Here is a 17893-nt window from a genome sequence, read left to right as displayed (position 1 = left end):
GACTAATTACCATCGTTTCCCTTAAATGCATAAAAAATGACTAAACCTCAATAAAGGAGCTCACTTCAGGTTTTTGCAACTAAAAGACAGACTCTTTGAAGCCCCCTATAGCTACGTATGGTAACTTCACTTCTTTCTGCTCAGTTATTCACACTAACTCAGAACCTGCCCAATACTGTATGAGCAGACCAAGACTCAATTTCAAGGTTTTCCATAAACTAATTTTGGTCAACACTGTAGCTATAGTAATTCCAGCTTTATTTCCACATAATCCTTGCAAGACCAGAGTAGACATGTGCATAGAATTTACCCTAAGTCACCTATGATTCCAGGGTAGGGAGACCACCTCCTCCTTCTCCAATAGCCATCCTATTGACTTATCCAGGGATTTACACTCCAGAATCTTCAGTAAAGAGCAAAAACAAGAAGCTTGAATTCAAAACACCTTATAAACTTTTCTAATATTTGTGAAACTCTAAACTCTAAATTCTCTACTATTAAAAACTCTAAAATTGTGTATCAGTAAATGTCTTATTGTTTCCCAAGTTCATTTCAGGAAAAGGATGGGCCCATAACTTCATGTTTAAGCCCTGGGGTAGACAGATGATGGTGGTGACAATGATGACAATTTTCCTGCACCGGTATGTGTCACACACAGTTTGAGACAGTTTATATAACTCCTCGCTGTGTTCTCACATGGCCCTGTGAAGTGGGTACTACCTTACGGTGAGAGAGCTGGGGCTTGCAGAAGTCAAATGACCTCTGCTAATAAGAGCCAGACCCACAGTTGAACCCTAGTCTGGCCGGCACCTACCCGCCCGCACTATGATACACCGATAATTATGGTAGTTTTCCAATAAGTATTCTTCAAAGCCTGTATTTGTCTACTATTACTCTGTAATTGTAGATTCTGCATTCTAATTTATGTGGCTTAGGCAAATGCCAATGTATCTTTTTACATAAAACACAGACAAATGGATATTGAAGAAGGGGTCAGAAATATTGTGGAAATCAGGGAGATGCCAAAATAAACATTATTCAAAATTGTTCAAAATATGCAAAATTAGCCAGAGCTAATTCACAAAATTATAGTCCATAAAGTAAATGAGCTTTCAGTAGTAAGCAAGAACCAACTCTAGATTATTCATAATTTGTGAGGTTTTATCTCCTTTAAGATGGTTGGCACCATGTTTATTAATTCTCATCCATAAATTTATAATTTTGTAAAAGAAAGAAACATTTTGTGGCCCTATTATTATAATTACCCTACCCCTCTAAATATTAAAACTTTCCAGTAATACTTATGAGTCTACAGAAAACAAATGTATCATTCAAAAATCCAAAAATCTGCAATAAACTTCAGGATCTTTGTTCCCTTTCCTCTGTTCTCTCTTTAGAAAACACGGTGCTCAAGTGGGTAGAGTGTAAACAGACGCTTCTATGTCATTTGAGGGGCACCAGCAAGACCATCCCCTGCCTTATCCCCAGGAAACTTTTCGTCACCACCCCCACTGTCTAAGATGCAACCTCCTGCATGTCTTTCTTCAACCAATATGATTATTTTCAGAAGACCCTTGTCAAAGCACTCATTTCCTTGTGAGCTTAAAAGTAACCCAAGCTCCCTCCGTTTCTGGAAGGCCTATTTTGTGCTGGTCGTGTTTAATGTATTTGATCTAATATTCACTGCAATCCTATGAGGCACGAACACGAGCGCCATTTTCTGGAAGAGAAAACAGTCAGAGATGGTCTCACTCACTGCAGCAGGGCTGGCGTGACACACGGAAATGGCTAACCGACACTAGGTCTACCCTCTTTCCAACACTTGTTGGTTCCTCCACATGTGAAGCTTGTTCCCACCATCAGGCCTTTGCCTCAGCTGTTCCCTCTGCTAAGGATGCTCTTTCTCTAACCTTCACATGGCTGGTGGCTACTTGTTTCTCAGGTCTCAGCTGAAATGTCACCCTCTCTGTGAGTCCTTCTCTGTCTGCTCTAGGTAAAGCATTCACCTTGTCACACTCTATCACATCACCCTGTTTTAATTCTCCACTTAGCCTCTATCCACCATCTGTTATTCTCATAATAACCTGTTTGCTTGCTTATTAGCTACTTCTGCATGGTAGGGTACAGCTCTGAGAGAGACAGGACTCCGGGTGTTGTGTGCTCTTGCCCTGCGTGTAACACCAGAATGGAGTCGGGCACATGGCAAGCATGCGGTTAGCAGAATACTGGCCTGGTGTCCAGAGGCTAGATTCTAGCTTCACCTCTAAACTAGCTAGGGGGCTACACTGTGGACGACCTCCATCAGCTTGATTTCTGCCATCATCGGGTTGTTTTCCAAGGTATCAGTAAGGTGAGCTGGAACTTCAAGGAAGATCAGACAATTTTACTGGGCCAGAGGGACCCGGGCCCTAGGAGACCAGGGGTCACAGGGCAAGAGGAGCAGACCAGCATCACTGATTCCATCAGTTTGTCTTGGACTAACACAGCTGTTAACCATAAAGCTCAGTACAGCTCAAATGTTTTAAGTATACGGATAAATCCTATCTCTTTTTACAGGGGAAAGTTTACATGAACAAAAGATACCAAGCCAAGGTCACTCACACTGTCCTAGTTTTTTGGTTTTTCTTTTTAACTTCTCATCTACTGCAAACCTAAAAAAAAAAAAAACTTTCAAAAATAGAGGCTTTGAAAATACCTAAATAACAAAACCAAATAAATAGGTCCCAAAATGGGTCATCAACTGGCATCAATTCACCGGGAACCAGAAGTAAGAAGACATTTTTTAAAGCACATCTTTTTCTGTAAAATTTATTGCTTCTTGTTTCTATTGGTTGTCTTCCATAACTAGCTGAAGTGAGAATGTCCTCAAATGCAGAGGGAAATAATAGAACCATGCACCAGGAACTGGAAATTAATAAAAGTCTTATTTTTGAAACCTTTTCATTGGGGTTTCTTAACCTGGGGCCCTGTGTTCATGGCAGGCCCCAGGGACCACTCAGCCAGTGACACTGTTCCCAGCATATTGTCAATATGCACATAATGTGCACTTTTCTAGAAAGAGCATCCATATCTTTCATCATCACTAACAGGGTTCACCAGGAGGGCTCAAAAACATTTTGAAAAGCACTGCTTCTGCTGAACCTGTTCCCGACTCTTCTGTACTGTGATGGAACAATGAGAACATACAGCATTTAAGAGGTCCCCAGCTCATGGATTAATAAATGCATTTTGTTTAGGGAATTATGCTAATATATTTATGACCTTTATGTAGTCTTCCAAAAATAATTTGGAGCCAAGGACAAACCTGAGCATCAGTAAAACAGTCTCCAGAAGATATTTCAGGAGGGAGCAGAATTTCCATTAGCCAAAGGAACCATAACTAGAACCACAGAACTCAGATACTTGGATACCAGAAGGGGCCCCAGAGTTCAGGCTCTGCAGCCCTCTGACATCACAGACAAGACCACCAAAGTCCGGTGTGAGGACAGGGGCATGGCATCGTATTTCAGTGCTACAAGAAAGATATAGGGCCCTGGCTGGTGTTGCTCAGTGGACTGAGTGTGGGCCTGCAAACCAAAGGGTTATTGGTTCAATTCCCAGTTGGAGCACATGCCTGGGTTGCGGGCCAGGTCCCCAGAAGGGGGCATGCAAGAGGCAACCACACACTGATGTTTCACTCCCTCACTTTCTCCCTCCCTTCCCCTCTCTCTAAAAATAAATAAATAAAATATTTTTTAAAAGATGTAGGAACAGTGCTATGCAAGTACAAGAGGCAAATATGACTTATAAATGAAGGAGCAGCTTTGCGGTTTGGGTTTAAGCACTTGAAAAATAGGGGCTAGGTCTAGAACACACCCACACTGTCACCATAAGACTTAATTTCATAATATAATTATGAGGGGCTCCTGGTGGCCATGGTTCTATCCTCTGACAATTTTCTTAATTTGTGTTTTTACCATAAGCACAAACTAAACATCTTTGTGTCCCTGTAAGGTCAAAAGTAAACAAGGATAAAACTTATATAAAACCAAGGGAACTTTCTAGAAGGCAGCACATCATAAAAGCACTGCTAGTGAGTCTTTTCTTAAGTGGTCTTTCTACTAAAAAGTTCTGTGCTCTGACAATCACTATAACTTACTGGTGCTACAGAAATACGCTGACATAACAATCTTCATAAACTTCCCTGCATAGTACCATGATTCTCAACAAAAATTTCCCATCACATAAAATTCTTCAGCATAGCACTTAAACACCAGATAGCCAATACCCTGAGGCTCATTCCTCCGCCTAATTAAAATGTCTGTCCTACAGGTGATTTATAGTATTTGTCATCACCTAGAGAAGATATATAAACTGGTGGCTACAGACACTGGGTGACTACAGAGCATTAATTACCATACTAGCAAGAATGCTTCCAGCTAAAGCTCAAACAGTGGGATTCTCCATCTCTCTCACATTAGCCAGAAGGGACATGACTTACAAGCATCTCGAAGAACAAGGAGCCCATTGGCATAAATCAAGAAATATAACTGCATGGTTTAAAATGAGGACCCACTGCAATTCCTTCAGTCTGATTCTAAGCCAAGGAAATACCAACAGCATTATCAATGCTAAGTCATTCAGACAAGAGCTAAGTCCTCTCTAAGCCAGAGCAAGTTAGATTTAAAACAATTTAACTCTTAGTAGTTACTAACTTTGGTAAGATACAATTCATTTTGACTACTCAAAACCAAACCAATTATTTGAAAAGAGAAGGACGTAATTGCCTAGTACAAGGAGGCCGAGGCTTCAGAGATGAAAGGTCCTTCCAGACACCCCAGTGCAACCCCCTCCTTATATAAACCAGGGAATGGAGACCCTGACAGGGGAGGCTTGCCTCAGGTCACAGCTGACAGGTGACAAAGCCACACCCTGAACCCACTCCCATCACTCTCACTATAGCGCAGCACTTATATATTGCTAGAAGTTGTATCATGGAAGACAAGGAGAGATTGTTTAAAATTAGTACACAATACAATAGTAATTTGCAGTCAACTCCCCATGTATTTACTAAGCCAGCTTCCTCTAAAACTGTAGGTACATAAATATCTCAATAAATATACAGCTAATTTAATGTATTTATAAATTAATAAATACATATAAATAAATCTAAGTAAGGGTATCTACATATGTTTGTGGTCAGGAATGTCCAACCTGCGGCCCACAGGCCACATGGAGCCCAGGACAGCTGTGAAAGTGGCCCAACACAAAATCATAAATTTACTTAAAACATTATGAGATTTTTTTCTGATTACATGCGGCAATGTGTTTAATGTGTGGCCCAAGACAACTCTCCTTCCAGTGTGGCACAGAGGCACAAAAAGGTTGGACACCCCTGGCTGTAGATGTTAAGTGTGTGTGTGTGTGTGTGTGTGTGTGTGTGTGTCCATCTGTTACAAATCACATGAGGTAAGGCAACAGTACTGCTTCAGCTGTGGCTCTAATTCTCACGTCCTGAAAACCAAGGCTGGAAGTATAGTAGGTGTAAAAAACTCAAAAACCTCACAAGCATGGAATGAATCCAGAAGAATGGTTCATAATAAGGAGTAGTGGGGTCTGTGGCAAACTGAAGCACCTCTAAGAACTAAATGCCTTCAGATTCAGAGTTAGAAACATCTCTGCCCAACGAACACATCTGCAGGCTGACCGTGGGCCTGAGAGGTGTCAGGCGTTTTAGTTGCTCTGAACTAGATGATCCGCCTGCCTCAGTATCTGTGATTCTTTTATGATCTGTACAAAGCTTAGGGTATGTGATAGCTCAAACAGGGCACAAAGCTTAGGGTATGTGATGTGACTGCCTTCTGCCTCTGGGAGTCAAATGTTCTTTCAAGCCTCCGTTTGCAGGCATGGCAACTCAGTCCCCTCCCAAACTTTCCAAAGCTAGAAACATTTCCATGGGCCAGGACCCTTTACCTTTCAAAGGGGCATCTGTAATGACTCTCTGGAAAAGCATTATCAGAAGTCCCTTTTCTTTTTTTGAGGAATTATTTTTCACAGTCATTAAATAAAGCAGGCCTGTGGCTACCGACCCTGGGGCCTAAAAATCAGTTATTTTTCCTCCAGGAAAAAGTCTCTGATCTCCTCAAACCAGGTGCTTAGCAGCATCTTGGTACTTACTTCTGTTCTATAATTTCCTGGTCACTGTTTTTTTCCCCGATCTGGTTCCCCCTTGGAACTATGAGGCAGATGAAAGAAGGGATCATATCTGTCTTGTCCACTTGCCTCTCCAGGGTAGAGCACAGTGCCCGGTACCTAGGACGTGCTCAGTGGTGGGTGAACATTCACCTAGGGCTTGGCACAGAACCGTGTCATGGCCTATTAGAGTAGCTCCCCCAGGAGCTAAGGGGATGAATCAGTCCATCTGGGCGATGTAATCATGTGGGCCATGATTACATCCTGAACTTCCTCCGACCAGTGTCACTGGTCAGATTGGGAGCTCACTTCCATGACAGCCCAATCCATTCATTTGTTCATTCTTTCAGGAGGCGGGGTAGGGTGGACCATGGAGATCTCAGGATGCTGAGGGAACGCAAGGAGGAGAACCGAACCCAGACGACATGTCAGGGGAAGATGTCTGGGTCAGTGATGTCTGCAATGAGACCTAGATCACAGGTGGGAATCAGCGGGTGAGCCTTGAGGAACTGAAAGACTGTCATGCTGCCTGGAGCACAGAGGGTGGGCTGGGAGAGGCTCCACTGAAAATCAAGGGCCAGACCACGGGGAATATTCTATATGGTTTTAAAAAGAATATGGTTTAAAACCCATATTCTATGGGTTTTAAAAAGCTGTGCTTTATCTGAAGTAGTGAGGAACCACTGAGGGGTTTTCAGCAAAGGAATGACTCAGCTCCGCCGCTGAGGAAGATTCCCTTTGGACACAGCAACGATGAGAGCAAAAAAAAGGGGACTGGTTCTGAGTTTCCACTCAGGCCCCATTGTTATCATCTTGTAATAAAATAGAGCTAAGTCAACACAGAAAGAGAACCTGATCTAGTAGACTGGTTTATAAAATAGGAAAGACTACAGAAAATCCAAGGCACCTCTCTTAACCTTAAGCATATGCCGCCCACCTCATCAAAGTGCACTGCACCTTTACTGCCGTAACTAGTCACCATTCTAAACACCTGCTAACTATCAAGACTGTGCTGAGCTGCAGAAGATAAAATGATTCACGCCCTGCCCACCAACCTCATTAGTAATCCGAGGTTGAAACATACAACCTCTGAATGCTTTTTTCTTGCTTCTGCCCCAAATTGAACATGTCAGGCTCACAAATTACTAGTGAACAAAGTTACAATATATTAACAGCTTAAAAATCATAGTCTTTTCAAATAAAACAGAAGCAAGCAGTTTCCCTCACACACAGTTTTCAATCCATTACTGTATTCAAAGGGCACAGAAATCTGGCCCAGTCTTTCAAGCACATTGGTGTATCATTGATTGATTTAAAACAGGGACACTATAATAATTGTATTAATTGGTCACTCCCCAAATATCTTCATTTATTTCTTTTAGGAAGACAAATAAAATGTTTAAAGAAAGATGTTCCCAAAGCACTTACACTTTACTGGCCCAAAAATCATATTTAAAAAAATTATTATTTCACAAATATTAAGTGCCTACTATGTACCAGATACAGCTCAAGGTGCTGGAGTTATAACAGTGGCTAAAAGAGGTGGGGATCCTATTCTCAAGGTCAAAGGTACAATAAGCAGACAGATCTCAGAGAGCGGGGAGTGCAGTGAAGGGTGACAAGATAATAATGTGGTCAGGAAAATGCTCTCTGAGGGGAAACATTTGGGCCACAGCCTGCATGATAAGCACCAGCCAGCAGCCCCCACTGCAGCAAACTTCGTACAATGAAACTGAAATGATATAACATGTCCAACACAATTCACATCCATTGGAATAAACCTCCCTAGAGATGCTAAGATATGTTCTTCCCCTGAACACTGACTTCATCCGTCAGTGTTAGACATGCCTCACCAGTCAGCTCAGAGAAAAATAATTGTAAGAATAAATAACTACTACAAAGCAGAAAAGCAAATGAACCACTAAACAATGAATGTAGAAGTTTGATGCTACAAAGTTATGCACCTGGATTCAGGAATCAAGTGGAAAGATAATCAAAGATCGCCCAGTGGTACCCTGGCTGCTTCACCTGACAAGACTATGAACCTGAAGCTGCTATGAACATTCATGCACCAAACAGGTACCTCACTGAGGAGCTGAGAGAAAGCAGCCCTCCAAGCTGCAGGGAACAGAATGTCTTCAGGGGGTTGAACCAGGAAGACAGCCTGGGATTCTGCCAAGCAGGTCCTTCCTTCCTGAGGGGGTGCCAAGGTCTTTCCATGACGCAGCCTCCAGCTCCTCCCACCTTCCCCCATATCCCCATGCTCCACATTAAGTATCAGATGCTGGTCCCCATTTAGAAAGCCAAGCAAATCGCGAGCAAATATATGAAAGATAGAAATGAGGTTTTATCACTAATGTAGACACAGCTTTGGCTTTCAGATGTCCAAGAAATTATGCAGAATAAGCAAGTTCTAGAATAAACAGAAAAAAAAGCTGACAGAAAGAATTTGGAAACAAGTCTGTATCCAAAAAATTAGAAACTATATTTAATTAATTTGTTATTTTTTTATGCTCCTACTTGGATAAATATTCTCTGCACTGAAAAGACAACATGGCTTTTTTTTTTTTTTTAACAACATGGCTTTTAAGTCAACATTGGCTAAAATCTAGTTCATTTATTTAACATCTTTTTTGTAAAAAAAGGGATAATAATTACGCATAGTTTCTGCACACACAACTTTATGGAGGTATGACTGTCATCTAATAACAAGTACACACTTAAAAGTGAACTATGCGGTGAGCTGGGACATATGCATATAACTGCACTGATCTCCGCGATCAGAACAATGGGTATTCTCGTATGCCTTAGAAGTTTCCATATGCCTCCATTGTAGTCCAGCCCATCCTCCCATTCCCAGACACCCAACAATGTGCTTCCTGCCGCTACAGACTAGTTTGCATTTTCTGGAATTGCACATAAATACAGTGTGTACTCCTTTGGCATCTTTTGCCACCCATCACCATTTTTGCATGTATTAATAGTTCACTTTTTATTAATTAGCAACCCATCATATAGATACACAATTTGTTTAAACACTCACCTGTGCACTGACATTTGAGTTGTTCCCAGTTTGGGGGCTATTACAAATGAAGCCACTATGAACATTCACGCACCTTTCTTTGTATAAATGCTTTCATTTCTCTTGGTCAACACTTAAGAGTAGCTGGTTCATATGGTAGGTATATGTGTAACACTTTTAAGAAACTGCCAAACCATTTTTCAACACAACGGCACCATTTTATAGTCCTCGCAGTAGTGCGAGAGTTCCAGTTGCTCCAGTCCCTCACCAACACTTGGTAGGGTCAGTCTTTTCAAATTTAGCCTTTACAGTTGGTTTTGATCTTAATTTGTATTTCCTTGACAACTGATGATTTTGAGCACCTTTTAAGGGTTATTTGTCAATGATGGTCCTAGTCAAATCTTTGGGCCATTTAAATTGGGTATTTTTCCTGATTATTATTGAGTTGTCCAAGTTCTTTTGCCCCTAATCTGCCAAGTTATCTGGCCAGGTCCACCTTGGTCTTTCCCCAAAAGGACTTGGCCCAGGAGCTTCAGGGGACCCAGGCACCTTTGCCTCAGAAGAGCCCGGGCTGATGAGGCGGGGCAGCAGGGTAAACCGGAGCAGTTCTGCATGGGTTGGGGAGGCCATGTCATCCAGCAGCCACTGTCTGTCGGAGGTGAATGTCATGCTGGTGATGGCCTACGGGAGCCTGGTGTTTGTACTGTTCTTTATCCTTTTGAAGAGGCAAATCATGCGCTTGCAATGCAATCCCAAAGGGGACCGCATGTTCCTGTGGGACACAATGCCACAAGGACTTAAAAGAAAAAATTGATATTCTACTATCCAGGGTTCAGGATACCAAGTATCAACCTCAGCTTCTTGCAGATGACGATGCAAAACTGCTGCAGCTGGAGACCCAGGGAAATCAGAATTGCTACAACTCCTTATGTCAGATGAAAGCTCTGGATGCCCTCCGTGCCTCTGAGATCCCATTTCATGCTGAAGGCCACATCCCTGTTCCTTAGTGGGCAAGACTTTTCACCCCTACCTGCTGTATCTTTGAAACACTAGCACTCTTTTCAAGGGTGTGTGCAAGGCCCTCATGGCTATCCTGCTGGACGGCCATGAGACTGCCTGCTCTTTGGGACGCGGCTTTGGCCAGAGAGAATACCTGCGCTTTCAGGAGGCTCTGAAGGAGTTGGCCCCAGTGTGAGTTTCAAGGGGAACCTGTCCAAGGGGGCTGGTTAGCAAATATGGTAGTGCTGGACTGTCCCCACAGTGAGATGGCCTTCATAGAAAACAGGAGCAAATTCCACGATGACATAAGAGCTGTCAGTCCTAGACCATGAGAACGGCCTTTTGCTCACACTGGAAAGCACATGCTTCTCTATAAGCTAATGGGGGAACTCCTACTTTAGTACACCTCATTTTTTTTCTTGGTGTTTTGGGGGGCCCCAGATCAGTAAAATGTCAGAATTGCTATAAAAAGAATGAAAGTTTTTCAGCACACACGTACATATAGAGATCTTTTATATATTAGTGTTAACTCCTTTGTCTTATTTACATGTTGTAAATATTTTCTCCCAGTCTGTGGCTTGTGTTTTCATCTTCTAAGTGGCTTTTGAAAAGCAGTATTTCTTAATTTTGGTAAAGTCCAAGTAATTGATTTTTAATAGATCATTTTAAGTATGATTTATTCAGATCATATGAATCTCCATTTTTATTCTGTTAATATAAAGAATAACAGTAATTAATATTTTAAACGTGAAATCAACCTTCCAGTCCTGGTTATAAACCCAATTAGGTCATGATGTACTACCCATTAGCTATATTGTTGAATTTGATTTGCTAGGATTTAAGAATTTCTATATCTATGACCACAAGAAGCATAGTTTGGTCTATAGTATTTTTTCTTTCCTTCCTTTTTTTTTTTTTAGTGTTTTAATCAGGTTTTGGCATAAGGGGAATGTTGGCCTCATGGAATGACTTGGGATATGATTCCTTCTATTTTCTGAAATAGTCTGACCAGAATTGGCAACATTTCCTCCTTAAATGTATGTCAGAGCTCACCAGTAAAGCCTTCTGGTATCTTAAATTTGCACTGTGGAAGGTTTCTAAACTACAGATTCAATTACCTTAATAGACAGTCATTCAAGTTATTTGAGTGAGTTTTGGTAGTTTGTATTTTTGGGTTTTTTTTTGTTTTTTGTTTTTAAATATATTTTCTTGATTATGCCATTACAATTGTTCTATTTCCCCCCTCCATTCCCCTCCACCCTGCACACCCCTCCACCGTCATTCCCTCCCCCTTTAGTTTATGACCACGTGTCTCAAGTTCTTTAGATTCTATATTTCCTCTACTATTCTTGCCCTCCCCCTTATCTATTTTCTACCTACCATCTATGCTACTTATTTTCTGTACATTCTCCCCCCTTCTCCTCCTCCCACTCCCCTGTTGCTAAACCTCCATGAGATCTTCATGTCTATGGTTCTGCTCCTGATCTAGCTGTCCTCTTAGTTTGCTTTTGTTTTAGGTGTGGTTCTTAATAACTGTGAGTTTGCTATCCTTTCACTGTTCATCTTTTTTATCTTCTTTTTCTTAGGTAAGTCCCTTTAACATTTCATATAATGAGGGCTTGGTGATGATGAACTCCTTGAATTTGATCTTATCTGAGAAGCACTCTATCTGCCCTTCCATTCTAAATGAAAGCTTTGCTAAATAGAGCAATCTTGGTTGTAGGTCTTTGGATTTCATGGCTTGGAATACTTCTTTCCAGCCCCTTCTTGCCTGGAAGGTCTCTTTTGAGAAATGAGCTGACAGTCTGATGGGAACTCCTTTGTAGGTGACTGTCCCCTTATCTCTTGCTGCTTCTAGGATTCTCTCCTTCATTTGAATCTTGGCTAATATAATTATGATGTGCCTTGGTGTGTTCCTTCTTGGGTCCAACTTCTTCGGGACTCTCTGAGCTTCCTAGATTTCCTGGAAGTCTGTTTCCTTTGCCAGACTGGGGAAGTTCTCCTTTATTATTTGTTCAAATAAGTTTTCCACTCGTGGCTGTTCCTCCTCCCCTTCTGGTACCCCTATAATTTGGGCGTTGGAATGTTTAAAGATGTCCTGGAGGTTCCTAAGCCTCTCCTCATTTTTTTGAATTCTTGTTTCTTCATCCTTTTCTGTTTGGTCATTTTTTCCCTCCTTCTAGTCCACTCCTTTGATTTGAGTCCCAGTATCCTTTCCATTACTATTGCTTTCCTGTGCATTTCCCTTCATTTCAATTAGTTTAGCCTTCATATGTTCCTCTAATTTGTGACTAAAATCAACCAGTTCTGTGAGCATCCTGATCACCAGTGTTTTGAACTGTGCATCTGAAAGTTTGGCTATTTCTTGGTCACTTAGATTTATTGGCTCTGGGGCTCTGAGTTGTTCTTGAGCCATGTTTTGGTCTGTTCACGCCTGTTATGTGTGAGGAGTGGGAGAGGCGCCTTAGGTGTTCACCAGGGCGGGGGCCACCCAGGTTGCTGGTGTGACGCTATACGTGGGGGCGGGGTCAGAGAGGGACAATGGCGGTTCCCTCCGCTGCTTCCTGCCGCTGGGGCCTGCATGGTCCGTCTCACTGCTAGCTCCTTCACTGACCCATCTGCGTGCGAATGTATAACTGCAATCAGCCCTCAGTGGGTCTGATTAGCCCTCAGTGGGTCTGCCCGCTACTCCACACCTGGGATCCGCCCATGGCTGCTGGCCCACCAGGGTCAAGTGCCCGGGTTGGTCTGTTGGATCTTTCCTGCCCGACCACACTCTGCTGCTGGCTCTGCCCCTCTTACCGATTTGGCTGAAGGGTTTGTTGTTGTCGGACTTCTGTGTAGGTCAATTTTCTGTGGTTTGGCTGCGTTTTTGTTGCTAAAACTTTGTTGTTTTTAAACTTGGTTGTGCGAGAAGGTGCAGTGCTTCCACCTACACCTCCATCTTGGCGGAAGTCTCTGGTAGTTTGTATTTTTAAGGAATTTGTTCCTTTCCTCTAAATTGCAGCATTTACTGGCATAAAATTTTTTGTAATTTTTTAAAATGTTTGTAGGATCTATAGTGATGTTCTCTCAATCCTAAAATGGTTATATGTATATTCTCTCTCTCTTTTTCCCTTTAATCATTCTGGATTGATGTTTGGCCAAAGAATCAGCTTTCTGTTTTGTTGGTTTTCTCTATTGTTTCTGTCTTCTACTTCATTGACTTCTGCTATCTTTACAACTCCCTTCCTCCTGCCTACTTTGAGTTCAATTGGCTCTTCTTTTCTAGTTTCAGGTAGAAACTTAGGTCTTTTGGGATCTTTCTAATTAAAGTGTTTAAGGCTGTGAATTTACATTTAAGAACTTCTTTACCTATATCACCATGTCCTTGGGTTTTATGTAGATTAAATGAGATACATACAGTCAGTCAAGAAAGAAATATGTGATTATCCAATCTATGTCAGCCACTGTGTTTGGTATTAGGAATATACTGCACAAAAAAGGTATATCCATTCTCTCATCAAGCTTAGAAGGTAATATCAACAAAACTGGTGCTAAAATCAATGTAAATTATTCTGAGTATCTTCTTGATATTCAGAAAGTACATTAAATCGAAAGCATAACAACTGTTTTACACTAATGATAAAGCTATCTTCTATTTGTCCATTCACATGATTTAGCAAAAACTAAGTTGCTAGGTTTTTTAAAGCAGCAATTTATAATTCCAATTGCAACATAACTTCATTGTGGAGTAAATTTCATTAATCCATTTGTAACTGTCTAAATAAACTACACATGTCAATTTAATACAGTCAAGATAGACCTGGCTGGTGTGGCTCAGAGGTTGAGCGCCAGCATACAAAAGCAAAAGATCATGGGTATGATTCCTAGTCAGTGCGCATGCCTGGACTGCGGGCCAGGTCCCCAGTAGGGGCAGCGAGAGAGGCAACCATACTTTGATGCTTCGCTCTTTCTCCCTCTTTTCCCCTCTCTAAAAAATAAATAAATAAAATATTTTAAATAAATAATATAATCAAGATAAATAAGTATTTTTGTAATTCTAGACTTCAAAACCACCTTTAGAACTATAAAGAATCATAATTTTAAAAAAGCATTCATTATATTGCCAAATATTTTCCTAAGATTATTTTCTTTTAAGTTATGAGAAGAAAAGAAACACTCTAACCATTCTATCCTATCATCAAGGTTGGTTCAAAATACCCAGAACTTAAGAAAAAAAAATCTCTGCTCCTCCCACCTCAGTTGAATGTAAATGCAAGACAAATCACTGGTCTCAGGGTCATTTAAATGCTCATCTGTCCCACCAAACACTCGCATTTTCCAAACCACCACCAGTGGGTTACATTAAATATCTAAGTATAACTAATTACACTTGTAAATAATTAATTATATAGAAATTTAATTTAAATCTTGGTTAATCAGGTGCAACAATAAGCAGCCCTGCACACCCACACTTTGTAACCTAAATCTTCCTACACTCATGCTTCTTCCTGTTCTCGTCCCTGGGTCTTCATTTAGGCCACAGGTTCTCAACCTCAGCTGCATATGGGAACATATGAATTACCTGGGATACCTGAAAGTACTGATGCTAGGGTCCCACAGGCAGAGATTCCTGTTTAGAGTCTTTGAAGGTAGGGAGGTTTAAAAGCTCCCCAGGTGATTCAAATCAGCAGACTAGGAGTAAGAAGGACCGGTCGGTCCGGCCTCTCTGGGAAGACATGCCTCTAATGGCCATTGGCCAGTCTGTACCACCAGCCTGCTCAACCTTACCCAGCCTCACTGCTAGTCAGGCACCCAGTAATTCCATCCAGATTCCCAGGCTTACCTCTATTTCCTACCCAGAAATGGGCAGGATAAACAAAGGATAAAATGTCAGTCTCTAACTGTATTTTAGCCACTTCTCTCCAGTGCACTTTTAAATTTCATAAAGCAAGTTTGGCTTTATGGAAAGCAAGTTTGACTTTAAGGAAAATTAATGCAATCTAATTTGATGATATGGTTAAATGGTCATTATGATTTTTTTGCTTCTATTTAAAAGAAAGATAGCACCACAAGCCACTTGTAATTTTAGAGAACCTACAGTAAAATTATCAATTCCTCAACACATAAAATAAATATGTAAATGTCTTCATTATTATCTACCTGATTCCACCACTTGTTAATTTTAAACAGGTTTTAATACTGATTTACATGCTGGGTTCAATACTAACACCCTCCATAACTTAAATCATTAAATTCCTGAGAGTCTTCAAACAGCTTACTCCATTTTCCAAATGAGACCACTTCATTATAATTACCATCTCATCATGTAAAAGTGAGAAGGATAACAACATTACAAAAACAGCATAAGGATTCAGAAGCAAAAGCGTTTCAGCAAGGTGGAGAGTGCTCTAGAAATTTTAATTTTTTTACAGCACAAGCGTTGCCTCATGGAAACTATGTGAAAAGCACTGGCCAAGTGGGAGCTGCGGGTAGCTGCTGGTCAGTACACAGAACAGCAGCCGGTGTGGTGAGCATCCACAGACCATGAGGAGCTCTCCCCAGCAGCAGCAGAAACGCGCACTGCAGGACTCAACACCTCTCGAACCGAGAGACGTTGCTTGCAAACACCTGTAAATCTCACCTCCTTGGAAAACTGCTCAACAATAAAACTTTGTCAACGTGCAGACCCAGGTACTCCTATCCCTGCCAGCGCGGTTATGTATCTCTGGGATGTAATGGGTCTGCATGCCGGAACACGTGTGCACGTCTGAGCCCGCTGCACCAACATGTATTCATAAACACTATGAATAATACTTGCGAGAATGTATAGCTTTCTCCTAAGAAACTTTTCAAGTACTTTACCCAAATCAAGTCCCTTCCATATCACATGTTCCTTTCTATTCCTGCGTGTTAACCGCGTGTGGGGAGTTCCGGCGCCTCAACAAAATTCTGGACAGATTGGGGGGTGAGTGCCCCCACCCAGATTTCCCGTTAGCCCAAGGTGACACCCCGAAAGGGGACCGTATCCAGGCTGGCTTCCTGGAAACACACCTGCGCCCTCGCACACCCACCGCTCCCCGCGTCACCAGTGCCACGGTCACCTGGGCAAGGACCGAAGTCAAGGGAATTCCCTCCGCCGCGCAGCTAGGAAAGGCGATGGGAAAGCGGCACCCCGGGGAATTTTGACAAATGGAGGAGGTAGGTGGGGGACAAGCTACTCACCCAGCCCTCAAAGGTGTCCGAGGCGCCGGCGGTGCGCAGCAGCTCATGGAATTGCAAGGTGCAATTGGCCACAAAGTGGTCGTAGCCCAGGGGCGTCTCGTGGAAGACGGCCAGCTCTAGGTGGCCGCCGTCGGTGACGTTGGTGCAGAACTCTTCATTGTACGTGGGTTTGTTGGTCTTCTGCTTGGTGCTGGTCTGACCCACGCGCACCTGGTCCACACTCACTGTCAGGTAGGGATCCAGCAGTTGGTAGCCCTTCTTGAAGAGCGAGTGGCGCAGGGACCAGCGGGTGGGCTGCAGACCCACTGCCTCGCCGATGCGGACCCTTAAGTAGCCATTGAACTTCATGGTGTCGGACGACATGCCGGCGCCGCTGTCCCGGCCCCGGGGGGCCGCCTTGGCTGGTGCTGGGAGAGCCTGGAGCCCCTGCTCAGGCCAGCCCTCGCAGCAGCCGTAGGAGCGGGGGCAGCTCTTGGGAAAAGCAGCGCCCAAGTCCCCCTCGCCGGGCCATTCCGAGTCCTCTTCGGTCCCTTCTCCTCCCCTCCTTCCCTGCCTCCCTCCCTCGCCAGGTGGAAAGGAGGGGAGCCCTGCGCTGAGCTCGCAGCGGGCCGGGGGAGCCCGGCCGTCCCTCTCGAGCGTGCGGCGCTTCCCGGGGTCTCCCACGGGACTCGCGCCTTCCCCAGAGCCGGGAGGCTCCTCTCCCCGGAGAGCCAGAGCGACCCGTCCGGTGAGCTCCAGCCCCGAGCGTCTCTGCCCCCGCCTCCCGCCGCTTCTCCTCCTGCCCCCGCCCCCGCGAACTCACGCTCTCCCCCACCCGGCGGCGAGCTCCGAACCAGGAAGCAGCAGCTGCCGCCGCATCCCCGGCGGGAGCTCGCGGCGCCGGTCCGAGTCCTTCGAAACCCTGTGCCGGCTCCCGCGCCCTTAGAGTCCCGGCGGCGTGGCGCGCGGCCCCGCCAGCCCCGCGGGAGGTCAGTGGCTGGGCACACACAGCCTCCCCCGGAGCCCCACACCGGCCCTCTCGCTCGCCCTGCTCCGCGCGCGCTCCGTGCTGTGCGGGGTCTGAGGGTGCCCTGCAGGCTGGAGGCTGCCCCAGCCCAGGTGAGGGCCAAGAAGGGAAGAGCCCGGGCCCTCGCGCGAGCAAACACCGGAGGCAAGGGAGAAGGGTCCGGCTGGAAGGAGGAAAGAAGGAGGAATCAAGGAACCCGATCGATCGGCGAGGTTGCCGGATCGCCGAGGGCGCCTCCCTCCCACCCTGAAAGGTGGGCTGGCCACTCTGCCAGGCCACGTGAGAGGCCCTGGCTGGAGGTGGGCTCCCGGCGGGGAGTTTCCTTCTCCTAATCTTTACAGGGATGGCTCATCCTGGGTTCAACTCAGGCCCATCCTGTTTGTGCGCCTTTCCTGCAGAGAGTAATTACACGTTTTTGTTTTTTTGTTTTTAATAGGGCAGTAGTAATGATGGAAATCCTGTCCGCCTCCTTCCTCCGAGAGGTGTGT

At 43.9% G+C, this 17893-nt stretch overlaps 1 protein-coding gene and 1 pseudogene across 1 annotated transcript in view; one reads left to right on the top strand and one right to left on the bottom strand.

The window, feature by feature from the left end:
• Positions 1–17148, bottom strand: part of PRKCH (protein kinase C eta) — a 204805-nt gene extending 187657 nt beyond the window's left edge. The window contains exon 1 of the mRNA XM_037132418.2: positions 16400–17148. Coding sequence (XP_036988313.2) covers positions 16400–16762 — 363 coding nt within the window. The 5' untranslated portion in view covers positions 16763–17148. The remainder of the gene's footprint in view (positions 1–16399) is intronic.
• Positions 9822–10388, top strand: LOC119039611 (protein C1orf43 homolog; annotated as a pseudogene).
• Positions 17149–17893: the final 745 nt, after the last annotated feature.

The sequence above is a fragment of the Artibeus jamaicensis genome, unplaced genomic scaffold (assembly GCF_021234435.1).
Source record: "Artibeus jamaicensis isolate MK-2021 breed Jamaican fruit bat unplaced genomic scaffold, CSHL_Jam_final contig_851, whole genome shotgun sequence".
NCBI lineage: Eukaryota > Metazoa > Chordata > Mammalia > Chiroptera > Phyllostomidae > Artibeus > Artibeus jamaicensis.
The sequence above is the reverse complement of the archived record's forward strand: the minus strand, read 5'-3'. Positions and strand labels throughout refer to the sequence as shown.